The sequence below is a fragment of the Pelodiscus sinensis genome, chromosome 6, assembly GCF_052426305.1.
Source record: "Pelodiscus sinensis isolate ZL-2025 chromosome 6, ASM5242630v1, whole genome shotgun sequence".
NCBI lineage: Eukaryota > Metazoa > Chordata > Testudines > Trionychidae > Pelodiscus > Pelodiscus sinensis.
In genome coordinates, this window is record NC_143057.1 from 109,344,458 (window position 1) to 109,372,232 (window position 27,775).

The 27,775-nt window shown below is 43.6% G+C and overlaps 1 protein-coding gene across 4 annotated transcripts; it reads right to left on the reverse strand.

Moving 5' to 3' along the window:
• SUB1 (SUB1 regulator of transcription) lies at positions 1-27,737 on the reverse strand. Of its 4 annotated transcripts, none has more exons than XR_012904962.2 (6): positions 27,631-27,737; positions 23,403-23,475; positions 22,218-22,337; positions 17,837-17,945; positions 16,769-17,036; positions 12,046-12,299 (listed from the first exon to the last, which is right to left on the reverse strand). XR_012904962.2 is itself a non-coding variant. In XM_014570199.4 (5 exons), exons 2-5 carry the CDS (start codon positions 23,472-23,474, stop codon positions 454-456), a joined length of 327 nt encoding a protein of 108 aa, XP_014425685.1. In that variant the 5' UTR covers position 23,475; positions 27,631-27,737; the 3' UTR covers positions 1-453. The 4 variants fall into 4 exon arrangements, 2 of the variants coding, with proteins under 2 accessions (XP_014425685.1, XP_006116587.1); XR_012904963.2 differs by lacking the exon at positions 12,046-12,299 and adding an exon at positions 12,795-14,596; XM_014570199.4 differs by lacking the exons at positions 12,046-12,299; positions 16,769-17,036 and adding an exon at positions 1-479.
• Positions 27,738-27,775: the final 38 nt, after the last annotated feature.

Sequence of the window (27,775 nt, forward strand, 5' to 3'; positions counted from 1 at the left end):
TGTATTAAACATTGCCTTTATTGATCAAGCACAGTCTCTTACCAAAACACGCATTTGCTTGGTCAGGACAAACCTTCACAACTTTGTATAGGTCCAGCTATCCTTGTTAAAGTTGTGAGAAGGAGTGGAGTGAAGGGGAACCTGAGTCCCAGAAAGAAGAAAGGCATATGTGGGCATAAAGGAGGGGTTGCATGATCAACAATTGTACATTTGCTGCAGGGGAGGTCAAGTCTGGATCTACTCACTCTGCAATATTATTAAAAACTTGAGCATCTCTGCTACTCCATTACTTTTTTTTACCCTCCGTTATGTCCCTAAAAACATTTGGTTCTTCTTTTTTGGCTTCCCAGCACTTATTTTGTTCGCTTCTCTCTCCAGAGTAGTTCAGCACCTCCCTGAATATGTCATCTTTGCTGTGACTTCTCCTCCTCCTTATAGACGACTGGCAGGGATTCAGAGTGTGTACCTCAAGCATACATCTGCTGAAGCATAACCAGACAATGCACAGAAGATAGTTAAATTCAATCACAGCATAGAAACATTTCACTTACAAGCACCTTTTGCAACATACCAGTCACTTTCTGGCTGAGCCTTAACAGGCACTCAACTCTGCAAGCACCGAAAGCATAGCCAGTGTTGCTGGGTGAAGGGAGGTGCACACAGACAAAAGAAAACAGTGTTTGCAAGCTTGCAGTGCAACTTTGCTGGGAACCCACTCTAAAATTGTCCTACACTTTTCCACAGGCAGGGATCATTCTATCAGACATTTCACTGAGGATAAGCTCGGAAATGAGGGTACAACTACTGCATGCTTGCAGTTTTCACCCTGCTTCATATGCAGCTCACCTATGTGCTGCTTTGGTTCCTTCACAAGTGATTGCAGAATAGCATGGAGCAGTGTCCTGCAATGGAGGATGGGAAAAAAGCTGCACTGCCATGGAACCTGCAGCAGCAGATTAAGAAGTACCTTCAGGAAACTTTCCTGGAGATCTCTCTGGAGGTTTCCCCTTGAGATCTGTGTCCACCAGTACCATGTTTGGCCATGTGGATTAGCTAACAACAATGTGCAGCTCTCAGAAACAGCCAGTCTCCCACTTTTCTATACCCTACACCAGGGGTCAGCAACCTATGGCTCGCAAGCCAAATATAGCTGGCAGCCTGAGCTCAGGCCCCACCCCTCACTTCCTTCCTCCTCCAACGGGAAGCCTGTGCTGACCCCTAGACTCATGCCCCCTGCAAAACTGGAACTAGCATTGGCTTCCTGGGGGGGGGGGGGGGGGGATGCGTGGTGGCTGGAGGTAGCCCCAAGCCTCACTATGTGATTGGGAAAGAAGTGGAGCCACAAATAGCTCCCCATGCACTCCCCTCCCCATTCCTCTCCCCCCCACTCCTGGCTGGGGGAACAGCAGCACACAGACATGCTGCTTGGAGGCTTTTCCCACAGCTCGATTGGCCAGAATCCAGCCAATGGAGCAGCGGGAAGCCATGCCTGGACAGGGAACCTGAGAACAGCACAGGTGCAAAACCAAGTAAGTGCTGCTCACACCCTGCCCGCTCCCACCCCATGCCAAGACCCTGCACGCCCAGCCTGCTCCTGCTCCCTCCCTTCAGCCAGACACCCACACACACCCTGCTCCTGCACCTTCCCCTGTCCAGACACCCTATTCCCAGTCTGCTCCTGGCCCCTCCCTGTGGTCAGAAACCTACCTCCAACCCACACCTGCCCCTTCTCTCCTGGCCAGACACCCACCTGTACCCTCCCAGTGGCGTAACACCCTAGCCCCAGACTGATCCTGCTCTTCCCCCTGGGAAGACACTCTACTCCCACCCAGATCCCACAATCCTATCCCATTCACTGGCAGGTCTGTCCTGCACACTGGACCCCTCATTTTTGTTCCCATGACAGAGCCTTTTGGGGGGGGAGGGGTCCGTTGAGAAAATCCACTAAGTCTGGAACCTCAGAAGAGTTAATCTGGTGTAAGGCCTTGAAATTCAGTCATCCCTGCCCCTCCCTCTCATAGGGCTGGAACACCAGGGGAGTGAGGTGCCCCACCTGGGGGCTACATCAGTGGAGTTTGGAGGGTGTGTTTTTATGGGGGTTTTTTTGCTTCACATGTGTGGTCCTGTCAGCCGACGGTCAGGGCAGTGAGTCCCTTATGACCGGCTGAAGTTCTTTTAAATTGTGCTTGGTTCTGTTACAGCAACTGAAGGAGTCAGGTTAAAGCTTAAACAGTTACTATTTTATTGTTACAGGGTAAACTTAGTTGTTAGATGCTACTACTGTGTTACAGATAACACAGACACTACAAAGGACAGGACAGAAATTACACTAATAAGTCACTTACAGGTACCATGAAACCCTTTGGTTCTCTGAGCTCTTATTAAATGCATGCAAAATAGACACATAGCAGGTATATATTCTCACCCCTGCGTTCCAGACTTGGCGTGGCCAGCGTCTTTCTCTCAATCCCTCGGGAAGAAGTAGGGCGAGGTTGGGCGTCCCACAGACCTCGGGAGACAATCAATACCTGCCAGCAGGTATAGATGATTGGAGCTCAAATGGGGTGGGCGGCTGAACCTCTTTTTATACCCCTTGGGTCATGTAGGCTTCTTCCTGGTTCAAGTGGCCAATTAGGAAAAATGGCTTTGAATGCCAAGTTTCCCACGAAGGGTGCAAAGCATAATTCACACCTGGGAAAATGCAGACAATGGGCACCTCTGGTATGTGATGGGCGAAGATTCCTCTCTGGGACAGTGCAGGCGTGTCAATTACTGGTACTAGCCATCAGGGCAACGGGAGGCCCCGGGTCGTCAGCTAGCCCATTTACTGTCTGGTTTCTGTTTATGGTAGAGTCAGGGACAGGCAGCAAACCTGTGTTCCCAGGGCATCAAAGGCTGACTGCCTTTCTCTTGCTCTCTGGGGGGGAGGGGGGAAACAAGATGGGGCTCGTGGAAAAACAAGATGGGGTTTTGTGTCTGGCTACAGGTCCCCAACTGACATTTCTGTGGGTTAGTAGCCCTGACACAAAAAAGGTTCCCCACCCGTGCCATCAAGACAATGTTGAAAGCTTTTGTGTTGGACATAAATTCATATTTTACTTTATTTAAAATGAAGTTTGGTACACTAATATGAGACAGTAAAAGTACCCAGCCCCCATCTGGCTGCAGTGTCCTATCCCCAGCATGGCTCACATGTAGCTGCAGGAAGGACTAGTGACAACTCCCCTCCTGCTGCAGTACAGGTAAAAGGGGAAGCCACACTCCAACTATGGAGATCTTGGTCAGGCCCCTCATCCAGCTACTGCTAAAAGAAAGCAGCAACCCAGCCCGAGCCAGGTAAGGTAATCCAGCCCCGGCACCCCCGCTCCCCATGCACTACTTCCCACTGCCAGCCCCTCATACACTCCAACCCTGACTCCTGCACCCCCACATCCACAAACTGCACCCCCAGAAGAACAGTTCCATTAAATAAAGTCTGAGTTGAATGTTTCATGGGTGTTCTTCTATACTGGCTCTTTGCTGGCCATTTGTTCTGAATGTTGATGTAGTTTGGCTCTTTGGCTCGGAAAGGTTGCCAACCCCTGCTTCACACCCACCTCTGTACTCCACTAGCCATAGCCACTTACCCTGCATCTCATCTCCTGCTTCCTAGAGAACAAGTGCTGAGAGCTGCTCTGCACTTCAGGGATATGTCTACACTGCATGCCTCTGTCGTCACAGGCATGTAGATTTGTTTACTCTGCCTAGGGAAATGAAGCAGCGATTTAAATAATCGCCACTTCATTTAAATGGCTGCCGCGCTGTGCCTATCAGCTGTTTGTCGGCTCGGCCCAACCGGATACTCCACGGTTGACATCAAAGACATTTGTCGACCTCCCCAGTAAACTTCATTCCACAAGGCATACCGGGGAGGTCAACAAATGCCTTTGATGTTGACCGTGGAGCGTCCAGACTAGCCTGCTGAGCCAACAAACAGCTGATCGGCACAGCACAGCAGCCATTTAAATCTAAATGAAGCAGCGATTATTTAAATCGCCACTTCATTTCCCTATGCCTGGTAGCCTAATCTACTGCCTCTGTTATTAGAGGCATGTAGTCTAGACACAGCCTAGGGCTCTATCTACATTGGCATGATCTTGCACAACTACTCTAACACAAGAGTTCTTGCTTTAAAGCAGTGGTCTCCAACCTTTTTACACCCAAGATCACTTTTTAAAAATCCCAGAACAGGCGAAGATCTACCGCCCCGCCCCTTCCTTGAAGCCCCTCCCCTTCCTTGAAGTCCCGCCCTCTCTATTCTGCTCCTGTCCATCACTTGCTATCCCCAGTCCTTACTTACATACTCTGATAAACAGTTTGTATGCATCGCATAATCTGAAAATAATTAAAATCACGTGTTTATAGTTATGAAATGGTCTGTTTTTTATTCATGCTATTTAAATCTAAAATGAAGCATTTATAATTATACATTTTGTGGGGACAGACTACTGTGGCTGGGGGCAGGGGAGAGGAAACAGGGTGCTGGGAGGGCAGAGGACAGGATTCTGCAGCAGGGGACAGAGTGCCAGTGGGGACAGAGTTCGGGGAGTGGGGACAGAGGAGTGGGGACAGCATTCTGTGGTTGAGGACAGGGGAGTGGGATGCCAGTAGAGGCAGAGAGTCCCCTGCATCTCCCTCCTCCCAGCATTCCCCCCCCCCCCAGAAACCAGCACATGCCTACCCCGGGCCGACCCCCCCCCCCCCTCCGGGAAGCCCTGAGCACACGCCTGCCCGGGACACCAACCCCCCACCCGCGCAGGGAAGCCCCACGTGTGCGCACCTGCCCCAGGGCCAAACCCCCCCTTACTCCCATGCAGGAAAGCCTCGCACACACGGGCCCCTGCCCAGGGGGCCAACCTCCCCCCCCCCCCCACCCACACAGGGAAGCCCCGCACACACGCACTTGCCCCAGGGCCAAATCCCACCCCCCGTACAAGAAAGCCTCCCATTTTCACCTGCCCTGGGGCCAACCCCCAGTGCAGAAAAGCCTCACACGCGTGCCCCTACCCAGGGGGCCAACCCCCCCCCCCCCGCAGAGTGAAGCCCTGCGCGCCCGCCCCTGCCCAGGGGGCCAACCTCCCCCCCCACCCACACAGGGAAGCCCCGCCCGCACGCACTTGCTTCGGGGCCAAATCCCAACCCCTGTGCAAGAAAGCCTCGCACATGCCTGCCCAGGGAGCCAACCCCCCCGCCCGCCCGCGCAGGGAAGCCCCGTGGGCATTTGTCCCAGCGCCCCCTCCCCGTGCTGGGAAGCCCCGGGGCCAAACCCCCGCGCACCAGAAGCCAACACTACCTCCGTCTTCTCTGGATGTAAGTAGTGGGGCTTCTGGGGGGTGGGAGGGAAATGGGGGCGTGGCTTACAGGACACCTTGCAAGCCACTGGTCGAGGCCTCAAGATCGACCAGTAGCTCGCGAGCGACCGGTTGGGGACCACGGCTTTAAAGTATTTGCACAAGAGAGCGTCTACACTGGCATGTGCCTTTATGCAAGAGATGTGTTTTTGCGCAAGAGCATCCGTGCCAGTGTAGATGCTGTCTTGCGCAAGAAAGCTCTGATGGCTTTTTTAACCATCGGGCTTTCTTGAGCAAGAAATTCATGTTGCCTGTCTACACTGGCCTCTTGTGCAAGAACAGTTGCACAAGAGGGCTTATTCCTGAGCAGGAGCATCATAGTTCTTGCGCAAGAAGCACTGATTTCACATATTAGAATGTCAGTGTTCTTGCGCAAGAACTCCCGGCCACTAGAGACAGGCAGCATGTTTTTGCACAAAATCATGCCAATGTAGACACAGCCTAGGTGTGAAGAGCAGTTCCTGATTGTGGATTCACCTGGAGGGACAGGCAGAGCTCCACTACTTCAACAATTTCTTCCTCCAAGTTAGTTCCTCTTTCTGCTTCCCCCGTACCCTCCTAAGTATCCATAGGGTTCCTGGGGATCACCAGTAGGATAGTGGCCAGCTCCTGATAGAAATGGTAGATCTTAGGTGCATCACCAGAACAACAGTTTGCCTCCCTTAACTTTAAAAATTAGCATAAGGTATTTAGAAACAGAGGTAGCGTGGATGCTCCAGTGCTACTTTTTTGAAATAACTACCTCCCAGAGTAATTTGAACTAATTACTCCCCAGTGCTTCCTGTGGCTCTAAGTCAAGGTAACATGTCCACATTAACAGAGCCTGCCTCTGACTAATTTCGAGGCTTCCCCATTGTGTGCACACACTATTTTGATTTTGTTAAATCAAGAGTTAAGTCAATTTTAGTAATTTCAAAATAATTTCCTAGTGTAGACATGCCCTGAGTTAACATTGATGCAGCTTTAAACACTAGTAGTCTATAGTGCACCAGCTAATAGAATCAGAAAATGAACATTGGGTCTACCCTGAAATCTGAGAACGGCATTGACAATTCTTTAGTTTCTTCAGTCCTTCTCTAGCTGTAAAGAGCCATCTGCCTAGCTTTAAAATTAAGTATAGCTTGTTAGCAGCTTGCCAATCAGTTTTTCCTTTTGTGATCCAATCAGGCAAGGGCCACATAAGAATGCTAACATTTTTAAATGTATAATAAATTAAAACCCTAAAAGACAAAAAGACGGAACTATGCATCAGCAATAATCAAAGATGGAGAATTTGCCCTTGCATATGATCAATTTATTTGCCCAGCAAACGATCCTTGGTGACTCTTTCTTTGGAGGATAGTGCTACTACAACCTTCTGCTCACTAAAGGAACACAAGGATAAGTGGATTTTTTTTTTTTAATAGAACAGAACATTTCCACTAGGGACAATTTACAAAAGAAAATCTCCATTGATTGGTCTCATACCATGAGATCTCTACTCAAACTACATCACTGCACTTTCAGTGCTGCTTGTATTTAAAACAATCATGGCACATAGCAAGGACTGCTCTACAAGAAAAAATTAAGGAAGGACAATGCAACCAGAAAATCCATTCTCTACAGGCCACTCAAGCAAACATGAAAAAATTGGAATCTTTTTTCTAGAAAACACTATATTGAACTACTAATCCTGACCATAAAAATGTTGAGGCAGTGAGATTTAGTGCTTTCATTTTTTGGTTTGTTTTTTTTTTTTTTGCAAGGGAAGCATAAGGGGAAGGAACACTTAAAGGAACCAGCACAAGGAGTAGACACTTAAAGTATAGATTCTGCTGTAGTTAAAATAATTCACAGAGAAATTTTCTACTCACCAAGCATACATGGATTTTTCAAACCTGGAAAAACAACACTGATAAAAGTACTCAAAGGCAGGGGCCTGCATATCTTGGGATTCTGCATCCAGAGCTTTCTACAGGACTGTACTTCTTGTTATAGAAATACAGTTTGGATTGTTAGGAAAACCTTCCAAAACAAATGCAGTGTTCTCCACCTGAGAATACACACTGTCTCTTTAAATCAGAGCTCTCTGGTCTGGCAACATCCATGGTCTGGTAGGACCACAAATATTGCAGGACCACAGAACCCAGAGATAGGAAGGTCTGGAGGGCGTGGTAGGGATGATGCTGCAGGGAACTCCAGCCCTGGCAGCCATGAGATTCTTCAGTAGCAGGGCCAGCAGCAGCCATGGAGCTCTGGGGCCAGCCATAGAGCTAGCAGCAGCTAAGGAGCCTTAGCTGGGCAGGTGGCAGGGGGCTGGAGCCTGAGCCTAGAGGCAATAGGCCCAGGAGCAGGCTGAAAGCAGATGGAAAGGGTTGGGAGGCCAATGACAGGATACGTCCTCTGGTCTGGCAAGTCCGTCATACAGGACCGCTTAGGTCCCAGTGTTGCCAGACCAAGGAAGTCCAACCTGTACCAACTAAACCAATAGTTGCATGAGGTATGAAGTGTTCCCTTCATAATGGAAAAGGCTTAAGATTTAGTCATGAGTATTTTTAGTAAGTTATGGACAGGGCACAGGCAATAAATAAAAATTCACAATCTGTGACCGATCCATGACTTTTTACCAAAACCACCCGACTAAATCTCTACTTGTGGGACACCACTATTCACGTTTGACTGCCCCAAGCTATTGCTCAGCAGATGGCCTTCAGGAGCCCATGAGGCTACTGCTCTAGCTGCCCCAGGACCATTACTGCTCTGATCAGCAGGTTGCTACTCACGCAGTCCATATGACCAGCCATATCAGCTGCTGCCCAAGCTGTGTCTGAAGCCAACTGCCCAGGCCCTCCTGAGCATCAGCCAGTATGACTGGCCCGGGAACTGCTCAAGCAACAAGCCAGAGGTAACTCCAGCAGCAGCAGCTGTGGCTGATCCTGTGATTATGGTTGATCTGTGGGGTCTCTGAACAGATGACAGCCCTGGAGTCAACTACACCTGCCACTGTGAAAGTCATGGAGGTCGCAGAAAATCATAATTTCCACAATCTCAGGTGACAGAATTTAAGCCTTAATAATGGTCCAACTCAAAACCTAAAGATTACATTTAAATGGTAATTAACGCCCTAATTTTTGAATCATAATATGCTATAGCTGTCATTCATTTTTCAGATCTTGAAACTGGTATCATGCATGCCATGTTTAATTTTTATTTGAACATTAAAGATAATTACAATTGGAGGGTTCATATTTCCAGCGGCATCTCCATAGTAGATACCACCAAAACAAAACATACATACATTCCACGTGGTTAACAAAACAACACTTTAGTTACTAGAATTACAACTATTGTTTTGTACAAATTTTTGTTTACAGATGACAGTATTGTTACCGGGGTATTTCTGTTAACAGTCAATATAAGGGTAGTACTACATCTGTTTAATTTTAATAGGAATGAAATGAATAGCTGTACATAAAGATAATGTACATTATAAGGTATTCAATCAGCACTCGTTCTGGCAAAACGTTCGATATTGAGACTTTATGGATTTGTAGCAAGTTTAATATTTAGCAGTTGTACAAACTTCTTTTGTACAGAATACTTATCCTGACTGGTTCACATTTAACTGGAATATATGAAGAGGTAAGTATTACATATCTTTCCTGTGTACGTTCATGTCACAAGTATGCTTATAACCACCCATTTTTATTTCATTTGCAAGCTAATATCCATATTTTAGATGTGAAATCCAATCCCTCCAGTTTAAAAAAAGATAGTCCTATGATGTACATTGATGAAATTTAAATACTTGTAATTCTTGATGCAAAATTCCTAGTAATTGGCACACTTATTTGCTAAATAATTACTTCCACATCAGCTATTCAGCAATCCAGCTTTCTTCATGTTCTGAAACATTGTTTTCCAGAGCATGTTAAATTAAATCATGAAACGGCTGATTGATAAGACAATTGCTCTTCCAAAAATAAACAAGTATTTTACTGCTATAGATGGGTGAGGGAATGGAAGGCTCTGAAGTAAAATATACAGTGCTTTCAAAGACATTCAGAAGGAAATAGGGCTGGCAGGTAAAAATTATTTTTGTAATGTAAGTTAAGTAAAATGAACCTGTACCAAACTATTAATTTGAAAACATAAAACAACAGAACCAGGGATTAAAGTAAAATTAGACTAGTAGTTCAAGTGAATTCAAGTAATCCCTGCAAAAACTCAATCTATAAGAGTAATACCCCTTGGTTAAAAAAATAATTGCTTCCATGAATCTCTGCCATCATTATTTCCACAATAAAACACTATTCCACATTAAGCCTTCTTATTCATTTCCAAAACCAGAGAATTAAACTTCTCATCTCCCCTAAACACACACACATTTGTTATACTGTGCCTTAGTCCACAGTTACCATGCAAGAATATCAAGGCCCAGTGCTGTGACATTCAGTAATCTAGCTGCAAAGAGATGGCATTGCTCCCCCTGTAATTACAATTCTGTTCTTCAAAACAACCAGATGAAAACCAAGGCAAGGCAAGTGACATCTGTAGTTAAAGTTTCTAGCTAGATCTGCACATTATAAAGCCAATTATGATATAAATATTGCAACAGTGGACCAGAAACTCTTCCAAAAAATAAAGTTACATTAATAAGGACAGTAAAGATATGCAGCAATTTGTTTCCTTCACTGCTCTGGGGAATTTTGGTGAGTACTTATTTACTATTCTTTCTGGTCCAGGTACATTGCAAGCAAGAGAGGATGGGGGAGGGGGGGGGGGAAGAGGAACAGTGGAACCTTGAGATTGCTCCCCTACCATATGCCTCATCTTCCCCTCCACCACATAAACACCACTTTGGTGAGGAACTTTGAGATATTAAAAGTGACAAGGGACAAAATCATCTCTGCTTAGTTGCACTTGAAATCATTCACTGATGACTGAGCTAAAGGACAAATGAGGAAAATCTGACATTGCATATGTAAATTAAACAGTGTTTGTTTAAATACATCCCTTTGTCCTCAGCCTTCATACATCATGTGTCTAAGATCAACATTCTTCAGGGCAGGGGCAGCGTGTGTGTGTCACTTAAAACAGGCCTCTGCAATATCAATGAATTCCTCTCAACTCAGACATCAAACTATACTAAGATATTCTGAAATTACATGTATAGCAAAAAGGTTAAGTTGAAAAATACACTAACATTATATGGGAAAATACAGCATTCATTAGTTGTACTTTCAGTGATATACAGTACCAAAATTGCTATTTTCAAGTCTCTATCTTCTTTCTTGAACGGAAGCTATTTTAAATTTCACACATGCACCACTCCCTTAAACATAAGTTTCACTGTGTTAATTCGCCCACTAACTGAACTTCACCCTCATTTTTATGGATAACCTCTGTAATAAGAGTTTCATGCTTTCCCTTTTTCTTTCAATACTAGCCATCTATCAAAATTCCCTTCAGTTACGATGCAGCTACGCTACCTAAACTTCTACTGAAAAAAGCCTCACCACTTCAGATCAGGATGCTGACACTCAAGTAAAATTCACTAAAATCATGATCTGCCAAATGCCAGCACCAAACATGGCCTTCTTAAAACAACTGTGCATGTGTAAGCCAAACACACACATGGTCTGGCCAGGTAATATGGACAAAGCAGAACAGTTTTAGTCCCAATTGAAACCTTGGATAGAACAGCTTTAACCCCACTTTACTCAACACCAACAGCCTAGTTCAGGGTTTCCAAACCTATGGGTCGGGACCCAAATATGGGTCGCCATTACATTTCAAAAGGGGCGCCACTTTTTTTGAATTGCCCTGCGTCACCAAGTCTTCCTGAATTGTCAAAATGGGTCCCCATCTGGAAACGGTTGGGAACCGCTGACCTAGTTTTAGTCACTTTGGCAAGACTGTTGAACACGATTGAATGCCCTATCAAGGCAGGGTATGGGTTCTTTCCAATTAGCGTAACTGATCTCTGGATAACAAAAACTATTTTAATCTAATGCAAAGCTTGAAAGAGTAGGTAAGGATACTACTGGTTCACCTGTTTAAACAGGGACCTTTGAAATACAATATTATCAAATCCTATTCTGAGGTAAAATCTTCCAATAATATACATGTATGTATATCATACTAAAAATCTAGCATGTCTAAGAATAAAAGCTAATAATATTTTCTATGTCAAATGTTTTGCATAAGAATGAAAAGGAAGAATGTGGCTTGTATCCAAGTGTAATTGTGGGATAATCATATATGTTTGTTTAGAATAATACTTCATGTAGGTAATGTCAAAAAACCTATGCACTTTCCTACAAAAGAACAAATAACATGGTGAATTTTCCAAGACACTATTTAAGATTATCTACAAAAGATACTTTAATTATTCACTGTTTGGATTGAAGCTAAAATGTCCTATGTAAAAGTTAGGAATATTTGCAATAAACAAACGTTTTTTAATGTCTCCTGATTAACAGTTATGAAAATGTTTTAGCTGAACTGAAACCAAAATAAAAGACTAAACTGTTAGCTGCAATTACCAGCAAACGAATTTCAGTCAAAAAGGCCACAAACAGCTAAGCTTTACAAAGTATTACCAGGATTGGATTTTATTCTTCAATGTGTTGAAAGCAAATCTTTCTTCTTTAATAAAGTACACACAAATAGCCTCACTTAGAATACACTTTTAATGCACATAAAAAAAAGTATTCATCTTACAAATTGTTTTGCAATCCAAATATACAATAGCTTGGAAAACAAATATTTTAGAAAACAAAAGCCAATGTGTAAAAAGACTGCTTAAAACAACTAAAACAGTAAAGATTACTGTATGGCTCTGTCTTTACAGTTTTCTTACTGCATCATCAATATCAGAAATCTGTTCCTTCAGCTGGCTCCACTGTTCTGGATTTAAAGAAATACCTGAAATGCATTAAAAACAAATCCTTAGTGCAGTATGAAAACTACGGTCAAGATTTCATACATCTTTAACAATATTTGAACTCAAGACAATTTTACTAGGTCAGCAATATTTTAATAAATTATAATGTCAACTGTAGTGTTAGATATTTTATGTAATTACTCATTTATGACTATTCACTGGAATTTTTATATTTAACTTCAGGCTAAGCAAGCAGTTAGTCTGTTTATCGATTCTGTTTAGATATGGGAAGATTCAAATTGGAGCACAGTATTTTTGTAGAAACCCATCCCACATGTTATGAATCACAAGAAGCTACAAATGCAACTCTGATGTACAATCCACTATAACTCTGATACTTACTTTCCCTGTTAAAAATTTAAGCTCTCACCTGTCTGAATTTGGCATGCTTCAAATTCTAGCCATCAAATTGTTACACTTCTCTACTAGAATCAAGAGCCACTTATTAAGTACTTGTTTCCCATATACATAGTCACCCCTTAATCTTCTGTTAAACTAAAATCTGTATGTTAACCATAGAAAGAGGTATTTCTGAAACAGCATAAAAACCACTGCTGCACACCCAGTGTAGTTACAGAAGTGTTTACCATTCTTCTTTCCCACCACACAAAACAGTAAAACATATGCCAAACTTACTCATGCCTCTATGCATGTTTCTTAATACTTTTAGCCCATTGTTTACTTAAGGGGTTAGGCTTTTGTTTCCATTCATTAAAAGAGCAATCTAGGAGCACTTTGGATCCTGTCATAAGTTTTCCCAAAGAAAATAAGATCAGGCCTTTTTGGTACAGGTTGTACCTCTATAAACTGGAACACTCCAGTGTGGCAACATCCATGGTCAGTGATTCCCAGAACACTGTGTGGGGGGCCGGCAAGAGCACACTGCACTGCCGGGGGGGGGGGGGGGGGAGGGTTAAGCGTTAGGTGAGGTAACAGGAAGCTCAACTGGCTGCAGAGGGAGCCAGGAAGCGGCAGGAAACATGGCGAAGGAGGGGAGGGGGCAGCAGCAGGAGGGCCAGATATGATCTCTCCTATCCAGCAAAATCCCTCATCTGGGACCAGTCAGATCCCGAGGGTGCGGTCCAACCTGTACTGAACACAAATTGCACCAACATTATAATTCATGTATACAAGAAAGAGCATAAATACTGCTGTTGTCAGATAACTGTGAACCTCAAACTGGGGGGGGGGGGGAAGGGGGAGAAGAGATATTTCCTATATACAGGCGGCCCCCGACTTGAGATGCGATTGGTATCCGGGGAAACGTTGCAAGTCGGGACATCATAACTTGAACCCTCATCTACAATAGGTGCCATGCGCCGTCATAAATACAGGATGAGGATATAAGTTGGGGGTTTTCGGCCCCTTCCGCACTTACAACCCCCCGCACTTACAAAAATGGTTGTAACTCGGGCGGGCAGAAGTGTGGGATTTCCTGTAGTTTCATGTTTTGGACACCGGCTAATCTAAGCATATTGCCATGTAGTTTTATCAAGTTTTCAGAGAAGATCAAAAAAAAAAATCTTGACAGCTTCATTGAAATTGAATTTTTAATTTTGCACTGGAAAATACTATCAAGCCCTTCCAATCAGAAAATATATAGACGGATTTATCAAATTGTCTCAGAGGTGAAAGATTAACAATATTAAGTATTCTAGCATGGGTTTTCAAACTGCTGGTTTTAGCCAAAGCAATTTAGATCAATAGCAGAAAGACAACATTCATAGGGTTAGATTTTAGTTTCATTTCTGAAAGGAAACCTCACTCAGTTGATAAAAGAAACGCTTTCCTCTTAAACTAAATATCACTTAGTTTTTAAGTATGTATACGCTACAGACTAAATTGGCAACACTTATGTCACTCGTGGGCGTGAATATTCCACCCTTGATCAACACAAGTTGCATCAACATAACCATTCACGAGTACAATGGTAGGCTGGAGGAAGAGCTTCTTCCACTGACACAGCTTACGCCACACGTGATTTTTCTATGCTGACAGGAGAGCTCTCTCCCATTGGAATATAGTATCTACACCAGATGCACTGCAGTGATGCATATAAATATACATACCTTGTTCAAGCAGCAACTTACTTTATCCAACAAATTTCCTCAGAAAGTTTGCGTTTGACAAATTTGGTGATTTACATTTCTGATTTAGTAAACATTTGTTTAGTCAAGCTGGATTTACAAAGGGGCTTATGGAATTAAGTGTCTAATTCCCACAAAATTGTAATGAGATTTCGGTGTGTAAGTCATTAGGTTCCACTGAAAATCCTAGCCTGAAACAATACAAGTAAATTGTTGGGAGTATACCAAAACCAACACGTTGGAACATTAGTGCTTGGGCTCTGCTTTCCCAATTGCTGAAGTAACACCGCCTCAATTGAAACTAAGCTTCAATGTGATGTGTGTTAAATCAACAGGAGGTAATGGCAAAATAAGTTTCTTTTTTCAGTTTTAATCAGACTAAATATACAAGAGAAACTGTATTCAAGAAATTTTTTCAGTGCAGTCTTTCATCTGCCACCTGGATTTCGTTCGTTGATTGTAAATGAGAGATTTCTTACTTCCTTTACACCCTATCAGTTTCTGAAATTAGAAATAATAGTCTCTATTTAGATGATGTCGTTTGTGCACCTGCAGTGGCTTCTACTCCAGGAAAAAAAAAATTCTGAGCTCTGTATCTGTGTGACTGGCCAGCCATTTCTACCAATACACAGGTTTAAATTCACTGAGTTCATCAGCAAATATGCATTTGAGTGGTTCTTTTCCAGCTTTGAAACGTACATATCAGAGCAGCAACATTCATATCATTTAACATTTATAGTGGTAATTTAGATGATAATGCGGGAAAGCAAATTAGACCAAAGAAATACTTTACACATCTACAACTCTGGATTTTGGGTACCACTGAAATGTTTACTGATCCTTGTCAAATTTTTTGAACCATCTCATTCTTTGGAAGAAAGCGGAAAGAAAAATTAGATGCATAGATCAACCAGGCAATCTTCAACAATGATATACCAACTATAAAACATCCCAGAGTTGTTTTGGATGATAAAAATTGCTATTTCTTTGATTGTACATCAAACCAGCATTCTAACAAGTTTAGTTGTACTACTGCTGCCAGGCACATCAGATAGTGGTAATGATGAATCTAACAATACAGAAAGTGGTCATTCATCTCACCTGTATAATTTTAAAATTAATTTCCTGAAAACTTCTTTGACCAATAGATAATGCTGCCCAGTGCTGCCTCGTGCCTTTCCAGAATGTGGAGAGTGACTAAATTTAAACCTCAGAAAACCATGAATTACAAAGTTATGGTTGTGTTGCAGGGATGGTATGTACCTTAACTATCATCCCTCCAGGTGGCAAAAGACACCAGGAATAGCTCCATAATAAATGGTGCCATAAAAAGACATGAGGAAAGTGTCATTGTTTATGTTGTGTTTCCAATATGAATTGCGCTGCCATGATAAAAAAAATTGGAATAGCCATTGCATGTCAAACCTCTATTTTACCCTGAATTAAAATAGTCTAATTAAATCTCTCATGCCTAGCCTCAACCCAAGATGGTTAAAATAAGCTGACAGTTTATCTGTACTCAGATAATTCAAAGTGGTTAGCTTTTCAGCTTCAAACTTTCAATGGATTTAGCCTGCACTGGGAATTTTAACACTGGATATTTCAAGAAATTTAAACTAAAAAAAGTTACAGAATGTATCATGTTTTGCTCAAATGATGTTTATACCAGCAGTATAGTAGTTCAACGTCCTTGTGGTTAATGTTTTACTTCATTTATCAATTGCCTAAATTAGTTCACACCAAATAGCTGGGTCAATTTCAAAACTCAACTGTACAAGGCTGTCAAATCAATATGGATACCTGGGCATCTCCATTACATTATGCCACTTTTGATAGTCTCTCATGGTCCAGTCCCATATCCACTGTAGTCCAACCTAAACCTCCGCTGCTGCAATTTAAGCCCATCGAGGGGACAAGAAGCAAGGGGCTTATACTGCAGCAAGGGATGTTTATGCTGGACATTAGGAAAAACTTCCTGTCAGGATGTTTAAACACTGGAATAAATTGCCTAGGAGGTTGTGGAATCTTTATCACTGGAGATATTTAAAAGCAGATTGGATAGACATCTATGATATAGATGGTGCTTGGTTCTGCCGTGAGGGGAGAGGATTCGACTTGATGACCTCAAGAATACTAGAACTGGAAGGGACATCTAATGATTCTACAATGAATGAGGGTGTCTTTCCCTAAATATTAATAGTGAATGGAACCTTTAATGGAAAAAAAATCATCTTCAAACTCTTATTCAGATAAATTTCCCTGCTTCTTATTATATTCCCACACAGGAAAATAACCCAGAAATATTTAACTTTGTTTTAAAATATATTTTCTAAAATGCAATAAAAAACACTAGCATTACTCACCAAGAGATCCAGAATATTCAGACTGACACAGAAACAGTATCTTCAATGTCATCCTTGGCATGGGTAGCACACTTTTCAAAATGTTGTTTCATTCTTGCTACCAAGCCCTGCATTCTTTGTCACGCTTATACAGCATGTGATCCTTTCTTAATATGTCCAAATGATACAGGAATCTCTTCAAAAATATTCCCATATGGGACTTTTGCATCTTGGAGACATGGTAGATTTCCCCCAAAAATGTTTAGTACTATAACTTACTGGTATAACACTGTAAAAATTAAACAAAATTTTTTCTGCAGAATTTGTATCAAAGCAGCTGTTTCTCCACTTTAGTGTTCTCAACTGAACCCTGTCCAGCTCCAAAACTGGTAATAGGTTATCATGCAGTTTATAATCTCCCATTCTAAGGTAACTTAAAACTATCTGGGGAAATAGGTATTAGTCCAAGCTACAGATTTTTTTTTAATACTTTACCATCTATAGCTTCTAAAGAGATAAAATTCAGATTTGTTTTGATGTATGCTATATAGTGCCTAACTTCAATCCACTGCAACACAAACTTCATTTTTAATTATCAAAATTTAAAGCACATTTTTCAGGCAGATAAGTCACATTTAAACCTAGCTTTGCAACTAAATATTTTTAAAATTCTTCAAGTTACAGGGAGATGTATGCCCCATTCTAAAAAACAAACAAAAAAATGGACTATATCCTCTTTGGCAAAGAGCCAAAATAGACTTTTAGGAACAGAAGATAAGGCAAAGGACAAGAGCTGCAGCATGTGCCTTGATTTTCTACCAAAATTAAGGCTTTCCCATTTAAAATATTTTACTTAGAAGAAGTCTTATTAGTTAAGAAAAAAAGTATAATTGAGGCACATTAAACTTTTGCATTGTAATCAAGAATGACCATATATACACAAGTTTCAAGGTTTCCTTTTTTAGCTGTGAAGTATGAATCTGATATTTTCAAAATTCTCCAAGTTAGATGATTTTCCACTTTCCTCAACAAGGCTAAGCAACATGTATTTTAATATTATGTAACAAATGACACAAAACAGACGTTCACCTTTTCTTCCAGGTTTCATTTCACCTTCTTGATCCATCCAGTATTCTCTAATATCAATTAGGACTTTCCCTTTAAAGTCACGAACGCTGACGTACCTCATTTTGCCAATCTGCCAATAAAGCAAATCAGAACAATTTAAGATATTTTACACAGTACAGAATTATTTTTTTTTTCTTATCAGCATGAAATACTTTGACAAGTCACTTCATATTACTGAAACTTATTTTAGATTTAAGTAGAAATGATTGGATTAAGTATTTTCCTGGAGAATTACATCAGGACTAGTAAATGATGGCAGCATTAATGGATGAAAGACTTTAAACATGTTAAGAGAATTCAATATTATTTCCTGGAAAATGGATGTCCTCAAAAAAAAAAAAAAAAGTCACGTATACCTAAAAAGCGGAATTCTTAATAAATACTGCCAACTTAGATTGCTGATTCTTTCGGAAACAATCCTGCTTCCATATACAAACTTTGTTGATGGAGCTAGAAAATGCTAAGAGAAAACAATCCATTCAAGTTTGCTTTCAAGCGATGAGACTAATGAAAATGATATCAGAACTATCACTCCCCCCTGCTCAAAATTTGAACTCATTGCCATGTTTTCAGAAACAAAGAGATCTGTACAGTTTAAATAAACAGAAATCCTTGAACTTCTTACTTTTTCCAGTAAATTCAACTGGGGGAGACGACAGGCTCCAAACACATTGCCTGAAGCTTAGCTCAAAGCTAAATCATCATAGAATTAAATTAGATCAGTGGTCTCCAACCTTTTTACACCCAAGATCACTTTTTAAATCTCAGAACAGGCGAAGATCTACCGCCCCGCCCCTTCCTTGAAGCCCCGCCCTCTCTATTCTCCTCCTGTCCATCACTTGCTATCCCCAGCCCTTACTTACACACTCCGATAAACAGTTTATTTTTAAATTATGCGATACATACAATTAAAATCACGTGTTTATAGTTATAAAATAAATGGTCTGTTTTTTATTCACGCTATTTAAATATAAAATGAAGCATTTATAGTTATACATTTTGTGGGGACAGAGTACTGTGGCTGGGGGCAGGGGAGAGGGAACAGGGTGCTGGGAGGGCAGAGGACAGGATTCTGCAGCAGGAGACAGTGTCAATGGGGACAGAATTCGGGGAGTGGGGACGGAATTCTGTAGTTGGGGACAGGGGAGTGGGGACAGTTCTGTAGCTGGGGACAGAGTTCGGGGAGTGGGGACAGGAATGGGGACAGTATTCTGTAGTTGAGGACGGGGAGTGGGGACAGAGGAGTGGGATGCCAGTGGAGGCAGAGAGTCCCCTGCATCTCCCTCCTCCCAGCATTCCCCCCTCCCCCGGAAACCAGCGCGTGCCTGCCCCGGCCGACCCCAGGGAAGCCCTGCGCGCGCCTGCCCGGGGACCAAACCCCTCCCCCCCCCGGCGCAGGGAAGGCCCGCGCGCGCACGCCTGCCCCGGAGCCAACTCCCCCCTCCACGCGCGCACCTGTCCCGGGGCCAATCCTCCCGTGCAGGAAAGCCTTGCGCGTGCCTGCCCAGAGGGCCGACCACCCCACCCGCGCAGGGAAGCCCCGCAGGCGCTTGTCCCGGCGCCAACCCCCTTCCCGCGCAGGGAAGCCCTGGGGCCAAACCCCCGCCCGCCGGAATCCAACACTACCTCCGTCTTCTCTCGAGGTAAGCAGTGAGGCTTCTGGGGGGTGGGAGGGAAATGAGGGCGGGGCTGACAAGACGCCTCGCGAGCGACTGGTCGAGGCCTCAAGATTGACCAGTAGCTCGCGAGCGACTGGTTGGTGACCACGGAATTAGATAATTGGATCTCACAACCAAGTTTAAACCTAGGTTGCACACAAAAAAAAAATTGCAGATTATATATACACACAAGGCGCTATAAGTCACCCCAGTATACATCGGTTCACACTGAAGTCATCATTGAGTCTTGTAGAAACTGATGCATTATTAAGTCCTTCCATTTCCCCACTCTTAAGTCACGAGAAAAAAAATGTGCACAAATGGAAGTCAACTGTAGGGAAAAAATTCCCCACTAAGTTATTTTGCTGTAAATCCAATTTTTTTGGAACATATCTTGGATTTATAGTGAGGACAGCCTGTACATGATAAGCAACTATATGATTTCCTAAGATTAACTGAACCTGGCAGCACTATTAGAACTTCCAGAAGTCACCCTCTTCCACTGTGAAAAACCCCTAAAAGAAGTGTCAACATATAAACATTTAATTTTTGCTCGGATACACTGCTGCTAGTCTGTCTGACAAAAGTGCAAATCAGAACTTCAAACTTGGAAAGTGTTCTGATTGAAGTCAGATTCTGGATGCAGGATACATCACTATAGCTCTGCATACAGTTTACAGATCAGATTCCTTGGGAACCACAATACCCAGAATTCCTCATTGCCAAAAAGATATTATTGGATCCTGGGCATGTCTTAAAAGAGGCTAGCACACACTTCAAGACCAGTGGCAGTACTCTGACCTTTTTTCGGGGGGGGGGGGGGGGGGGGTATTCTTTAAAATCAGTCTGTTCTGAGATTCGGTTTTTACTAACTGAGTATCAGAAGAAAGGAGCACATATAAACTCAAGGACAAACTTATCCTGAGAGCATGTCTGGATTGGCAAGAGCTCTGACAGCTGTTCTTGGTCTAGCTGGGTAAACACAGAAGTCATATTTTGACAAGAAGTTCCCAGAAATCAAAAGGCCCTGACTAGAAAGTTTCCTCACATAGATTTTGTTTTAAATAAACATTTACAGCCTAATTCTATTAACACAGTCTACAATAGAAACTTCTACTATGACAAAATACAGGCAGTCCCCGACTTACGTGGATCCGACTTACATCGGATCCCTAGATACGAACGGGATGAGGCAACTCCCGCACATGCGCAGCAGCATTCCCGGGGCTCGCTCACCTGGGTCCTAGGATCCTCCTCCTCCTCGGGCCGGCTCCGACTGGGGTCCCGCAGAGCTGCCGGGCAGAGGAAAAGTGCCTCCCCACGCCTGCCAGCAACAGGCTGCCGAACAGACAAAAGCAGCCTCTCTGCCCCTCCTCCCCTCTATACATGCCGGGCTCCGGGAGCGCAGCAGCGTCCCCGGGGCTCGCTCACCTGGGTCCTAGAATCCACCTCCTCCTCCTCCTCTTCGGCCGGCTCCAACTGGCCTCTGCCTGCAGCAGCTGGCCACAGGGACAGGGATCCCGCAGAGCTGCCGGGCAGAGGAAAAGTGCCTCCCCACGCCCGCTGCCCCTCCCCCCCCCCCCCCCGCGGCCTCGCATCCTGCACACCTCCCCCCTCCCCCCCTGCCAGCAACAGGCTGCCCCCTCCCCTGAGCAACAGGCTGCCGAACAGCAGACAAAAGCAGCCTCTCCGCCCCTCCTCCCCCTATACATGCTGGGCTCCCTGGGCAAACAAAGACTCCACCAAAACAAACAAAGTGCTGGCCTCATTGTGTTAGCAAAAAAAGGACCCTCCTCCTAGAACCCTGGGTGGTGTGTGGAAATAAAGCTATTAGCTCAAAGCATGGTGCAGAGCTGTTTGGTATTTGATGAGTTACTCCTTTAGTCCTGAGTTTGTCACAGGGACAGAAATAGATGTGAAATCTTCTGAACAGGGGAACAGACAGCAAAACAAACATTAGAGGGGAGTTAACCTTTCCCTATGCTATCCAAAACTAAAAAAAATGTTTGGCTAGAGTTTCCCCTACAATATGTACCAGTTCCGACTTACATACAAATTCAACTTAAGAACAAACCTACAGTCCCTATCTTGTACGTAACCCGGGGACTGCCTGTACTGGGAATAACCGATACAATCAATGAACTAAAATTAGAATTGAATGGCACAGTATGGTTTATTTTACTCTAATAAATATCATTACTTTTTCTGAACATCTCACTTTGGTATTGTCTTCACTACAGGTTGGATCTATGGGAAGCGATCAAGCCAGCAAGGATTGATTTATCATGTATAATACAGACATGACAAATCAATCACTAAGCACTCTACCAGCGATTACTATACTCCACCATTACAAGAATGAACAGAGGCAATGGATAGCGTCAGCTGACAACTTACAGTAAGCAGACCTAAATATGTTGACTTCAGCTATGTTATTCAGATAGCTGAAGTTGTGTAACTTAGATTGATGGCCCACAGTGGTGCAAACTAGGCTTTTCACTCTAACACTGTAACAACATTTAGCCAAAACATTCCAAGGGATTGAATACTATGCTATCCCTGGGTAAGAAAACAAAGTGTTCAAAGTTCTCTTCATAAACATAACAGGATAAATACAAATGATAAAATGTTTCCTTAGGAATCCTTAAATCTAACAGCTCTAGACCTAGCATTATCAATATTACCTGAAACATATTCTCATCTCTGTTGCTGCTTTGCTTAGAGGAAGCTGCACCTTTAGAAGTTTCACCAGTCTTTTGTTTCTTCACAGGTTTTTCTGGAGCTGCTTGCTTTTTCCTCTTTGCCTTTAACAAAAAATTTTAAAACAGAAATAAGACACTCCATTTTATTGGTTATTAAAAAGGAGACATTAAAGCTGCTAAGAACTACTATATTATACAGTGCATCTCACCATAAATGTAAGTCTCCAAAATCCTGAATTACGGTGGGAAGGTGAGCCTAAGGTACACAACTTCAGCTTAATAAAGTAACGCTGGTGTCAACATACCTCAGTGGCTCCAACAGGAACAGATATAAACCAAGAACAAACACTTTTGTTGACCTTATCCTTAAAGTTTTACCTTGCACTAAAATTGCCTAGAGCCAGGAGGAAAAAATACTGGCTATTTCAAAAAAGGAGTACATGTGGGACTTAAAATAATCTTTTGGAACCCAAAGATTATCTTAAAAGTTATTTGGACAGTATATTTTTTTTGTATACATACTCATCTTGCATTTTAAATTTCCCTAATTCAAGGGAGAGGGAAGGATGGAAAGAATTATCCCCTCTCTTTTGTCTGATTTTACTATTTTGTTACTAATTTACACACACTACTCTAGGATATGTTTCCACAGTATTAGTATCCAAAATGGACTACAGAATACACATCAAAATACTGTATTGTCATAAACAAAGAAAACTTCAGTCAGCATTTCAAATGCAGAATGCTCACTAGAATCAAGTTAGCCCAGCATGTTCCACTCAATACGCTTCAGAAACTAAACAATCATGGTTCTCAACATCACTTCTTCACCAGGTTAGAAAGAAAAGAAATGTTAATGGAGTATGTGAACGGTTTAGTATTCTTCTCTCAGAGATCCACAGAACTCCAAGAACCTTGTCATTAAGATGCCCCAAGTGAAATGCCAAAGGAGGCAAAGCCAACCAATCTTAAAAAGATAGATTACATATTTACAAGCACGTCACCCACCAATCACTGATCCCAGTTTTAACAAAAGAGCTAAGCAACACAAATAGCATGATATACATATGCCAACAGAACTGCCTCCTAATTCAAAACAGAATAATTTTGGTGGGTTTCTTTCATTTCTAGACTAAAATGCAGTAAGCAATTGTATCCAATACTCACCTTTTTGTCAACTTCACTATCTGAATCACTGGCAGATGAGCTTGAAGACACAAGTTCCTTTGATTTAGGCATTCTGGAGAGAAGACATATATTGTGATAAAATATTATACAGGATCCGTTGCCCTTACAGGAATAGTCTCCGTACCCTTTCGCAAAGCTTTGTCCTTCATCTTATTTAAATCTCTCCTAAAACTCATTACTGCTTTGAAGCCAACATAAAGGGGCAGAAAAGTCAATATAGCCTATCTGAACAATTGCAGAATTTCATATCACCCTAGTCCTTCATCTCCCTTCTGTTTGATCCATTCCCTTCATTTGTGTATGGTCTCAGTTTGTAACCTCATCAGAACAAGGACTCAGGGCAGGTCTACATTTAATGTGCTGCATTAGCAGGAGCTGCACTGCAGTACTGTTTTCTCTACTAAAACACCACTACATTGAAGGGAGCATTTCTCCTCTCAGTGCAGTTAGCCCATCTCTTCAAGATTCAGTAGCTATGTTAATGAGAGAATCCCATTCATTGACACAGCACTGTCCGTGGGGGTTAGGGTGGTGTAATACTGCACTCAGGGGTATGACTTGTTCAGTATATCAGTATAACTTTATAGCACAGACCTGGCATCAGTTTTTAGTTGCTTTTTGATACACCCAGAAGAGATGTTAAATTTAGATTAACTAATTCAATAGTCAATGGGATTTCCATCAACTACTCGATTAGTCCAAAAGCAGAGGTGCCCTTATAAACTGTAACAAGAGCCCTGCCTGGACTTCTGCTGGCCTCACGCTTCCTGCAGCACCTCAGCCTTTCCAAAGGAAGCCCGCAGGGAGCACGGAGCAGCAGAGGTGTCTCCTGCTGGCCCTGCACTCCCTGTGGGGCTTCTGCTTTTGAAATGTAGCAGGGCTCTTGTACATTTCAAAAGCAGAATCACTGCAGAAGGGGCACAAGGGGAGACTAATTCAGTCTCACTCCTGGTGCACCTCTACCTTCCCTGCCCCCTCACAGATACGGTGCTGAGGGGAACCAGCTTTTAAACTGGCTTCCCCCAGCATCCGCTCCCGTGCTCCTCCTGTCCCCTCCCCCGTCTCCAATAAACTATAGACTATCCAATAAACTTATGCTTATCAGATAGTCGACAAGTCACTTACATCCCTAACAACTAGCATATTTTGGGGAAGCACAAAATATACAGGTTGGTCTAAAATTTAAATTTATCAAAACAAACTAAACATTTTTACATTCATTTAAATAGAAGCTTTCAATTAATGTCATAAAACGTGTACAGCATTATCTGGAAAAAACTTCCCTCACTTTTATGTACTGTTACTTTGTCTGTGACCTGGAAATCAAAGTAGACAAGTGCTAACAAAGTAGTACAGAGCTATAATTACACACTTTTCCTACTATGTTTCAAGGTATTATAAAAAATAGTATTGCAGTTAAGCCACATTTAGATAAGAATTATGGATGTTAAATATCAGTTAACTGAATAGTCAAGTAACCTCATGACTTATCAGTTAATCAACTATTCTATAGGCCCTGGGGATGGGGACAGCAGCTGCTCTAACAGAGGCAGCAGTGCAGGATCTGGTGGGAGCTGGTCCACAAGGGGAGCCAGTTTAAAAAACAGGTCCTTTTGTGGACCAGCTGCCTCTTGCCCAGTGCTGCTGCCTCTGATAAAGCAGCAGCAGAACAAGGTGGCAGCGACCCAAGGTGGATCTGAGCTCCTGGACGCAGCATGAGCTGGAATTGAGCCAGGCTGCCTACGTGCCTCCTTATACACTTTAAATGCAGAACCGCAGCTGGAGTAGGTTCTGGACCCAGTGTTAGCCAGAACTGAGCTGGGCTGCTAGCCAGCCTGCTAAAAAATTTACTGGCCAGGGTGGGAAGAGGGAAATGCATGAAGTCTATTAGCATTAACTTATAAGCTTTTGGTTATCAGTTAATTGACTATACTATTGCATCCCTAGTAAGAATATCTAAACTGTATTCTCAATCTAAACTGCCAAATATTTCCTACGTGAACTCAGGCAAACCACTTAAGGCCCCATTTTCATTAGTTAGGCATGCATGGAAATCTTTATCTTTTGGAAGGCCTGGGTCTACTCTCTAAACCTATGACTATAGTATGCGAACATATAATATTCAGTATTCAAAAGAGGCATAGATTCTAATAAACTGCTTTTAATACATTTCCAGACTTTGAAAGTACAAAACAGAAAAGTATCTTATAAAGAGGCAAAGTCTGTAAGAAAGGAACTATAGTGGGAGATTGGGGAGTATGTGAACTATAGGTTTATGTCAATAAGGGGAGAATGACTATCAGGGTAATAACTTAGTGCAAAGTAGTATGTTCAGATGAATGCGTAACTATATAGGACATGGCTGACCAAACTGATTGTAAGTCGCATGTGGCTCTTTACAGTTAAAAAGCATAAGTCAGAGCATCCTCCACCTATCACCAACCAGGAAAAAAAGGGGGGGCCGCTCAGGATCTCCCTCTTGGAGCAGGATGGCGGGGCAGGGAAGGGCAATAATTTTCACACTGGGGCCATTTAACGAATTTAGTACATGTTCATGGGCTGGTTTCACTCCCAGAAGGGGCATATGGAGGAAGGAGTGGGCCTGGTGACTAGCTTCCTCCCAAAATTGTCTGGGACCGGAGACAGTGAATTAAAAACATAGCAAAGGGCTTCTGGCTCCGAGCTTTGCTGCTACCTTGTTGCCTGGCAGCTACCCAGGGTAGTTGCAACTATTTACAAGGGCTTGTGGCTCGAATAGCACTGTGACTAGGAGGTGTGAGCCATTTAAATAGAATCCTGCTGTCTGAGCCACCTCCTGGAAATTCAGTGGCATGGGCAGCAGGATATAAATAGAAAGCAGCCAGATGTAGCCTTGCAGGCCGGATCAGGCCCCCAGGGCCGCATGCCCAGCCCTGGGGTACAGGCTTCTATTTAAACAGGGAAGGATATCTCAAGGCTTCAATGGGACCCAGTCAGGTGCACTCTGGCTTTCAAATTTCTTAAGACTGTCTTATGTGGCTTAGAAGGTCAGTAAATTTGGACCTGACATATGAAATGATTAAAAGTGGAGAAACAGAACAGGAAGTGAAAAGCAGCCACCACGAGGGGAAATGTAACAGATTAGAAGGAAAACGGGAAACTAGAATGTGCTGGGGATTACAAAAGGGATGAGAGTAAAAGATCTGTTAGCCATGTTAGAGAACTGGAAATATGTTGAAAAGGAGCAGGGCCCATTATGTGGGTGAGGAACATAAGTAAGCCAGTGACTCTGACACAGCATGCAAGAAAGGAAGGCCAGGCAATGATACAGATTTTTTTTTTAAAGGGCAGAATTAAAGCAAAAGAGGACAGCAATGTAAAAGAGGGTGGACACCAATAATGAGAATAGGATGAAGGCACAGAGAATCAGTGGGGAATGATAAAGAGTATAGGTTAGGGTTAGGATAAGAACACACAGGAAGGAGAAAATAGGGACTGTCACTGTATGGGTCACTCAGAGACAAGGTTATCTCGTATACAGGGATAGGAAGGAGACAGGGCACCACGCGGAGAAGAAAATGGCGTGGGAGGAGCAACTGAAGGGGGAACTCGAGGGAGGTGGGACTGGACAGGTCACCGAGTAGAGAACGGGGCACAGCCTAGAAATACAGAAGAGGGGGAGGCAGATCCCAGTCGCCATTTTCTCCCTCGGATTCCTCCCCCCACGAGAACAGAGAAGGGGAGGAGACGGGGCGGGTCAAGAAGAGGGAGCACGCGGCGCATCACCGAGCGTGGGGAGAGCGGGCGGGCGACTCGGGAGGCATCAATAACCGGGAGGGGGAGGGGAAGCTTCAATGCGGCGGTGCCAGCATGACGGGGGGGGGGGGGGAACGGGGCGGGTCGCGCAGTGGGGGTTTAGGGGTAGGCGGTTCCTCGCCGCCATTTTCTCCCATACTCAGACGCTCTCCTTCGCCCCCCCCCTTCGACAATGGCAGCGTCTCCTGACACCCTCCCCCTCCCCAACGGTGAGCGGGGGCACTGGGCAGAACAGGAGCTCAGCGGGAACCACGCGGGCCGAGCCTTCCCCAGCGCTCCAGAGGCAGCGGCTCAGCCTCCCGCGGCTCCGAGCGTGGAGCTGCAGGCTCCCCCTTCCCCCAGCTTCGGCAGGCCCTGAGCTGAGAGAGAAGATTAAAATGGCGGCGGGAGCTGGGCGCGATGCGATACTCACGTCCCGCTCTGCGTGCTACTCTCTTCTCCGAACCACCACTAAGAGAAACGGAAATGACGCACCCAAAAAGCACCACCCACCTGCCTGCGCAATGACGTCACCCCGCGCGTCACGTCGGGTGCTCCGGAGAAGGCGGCGCTTAAAG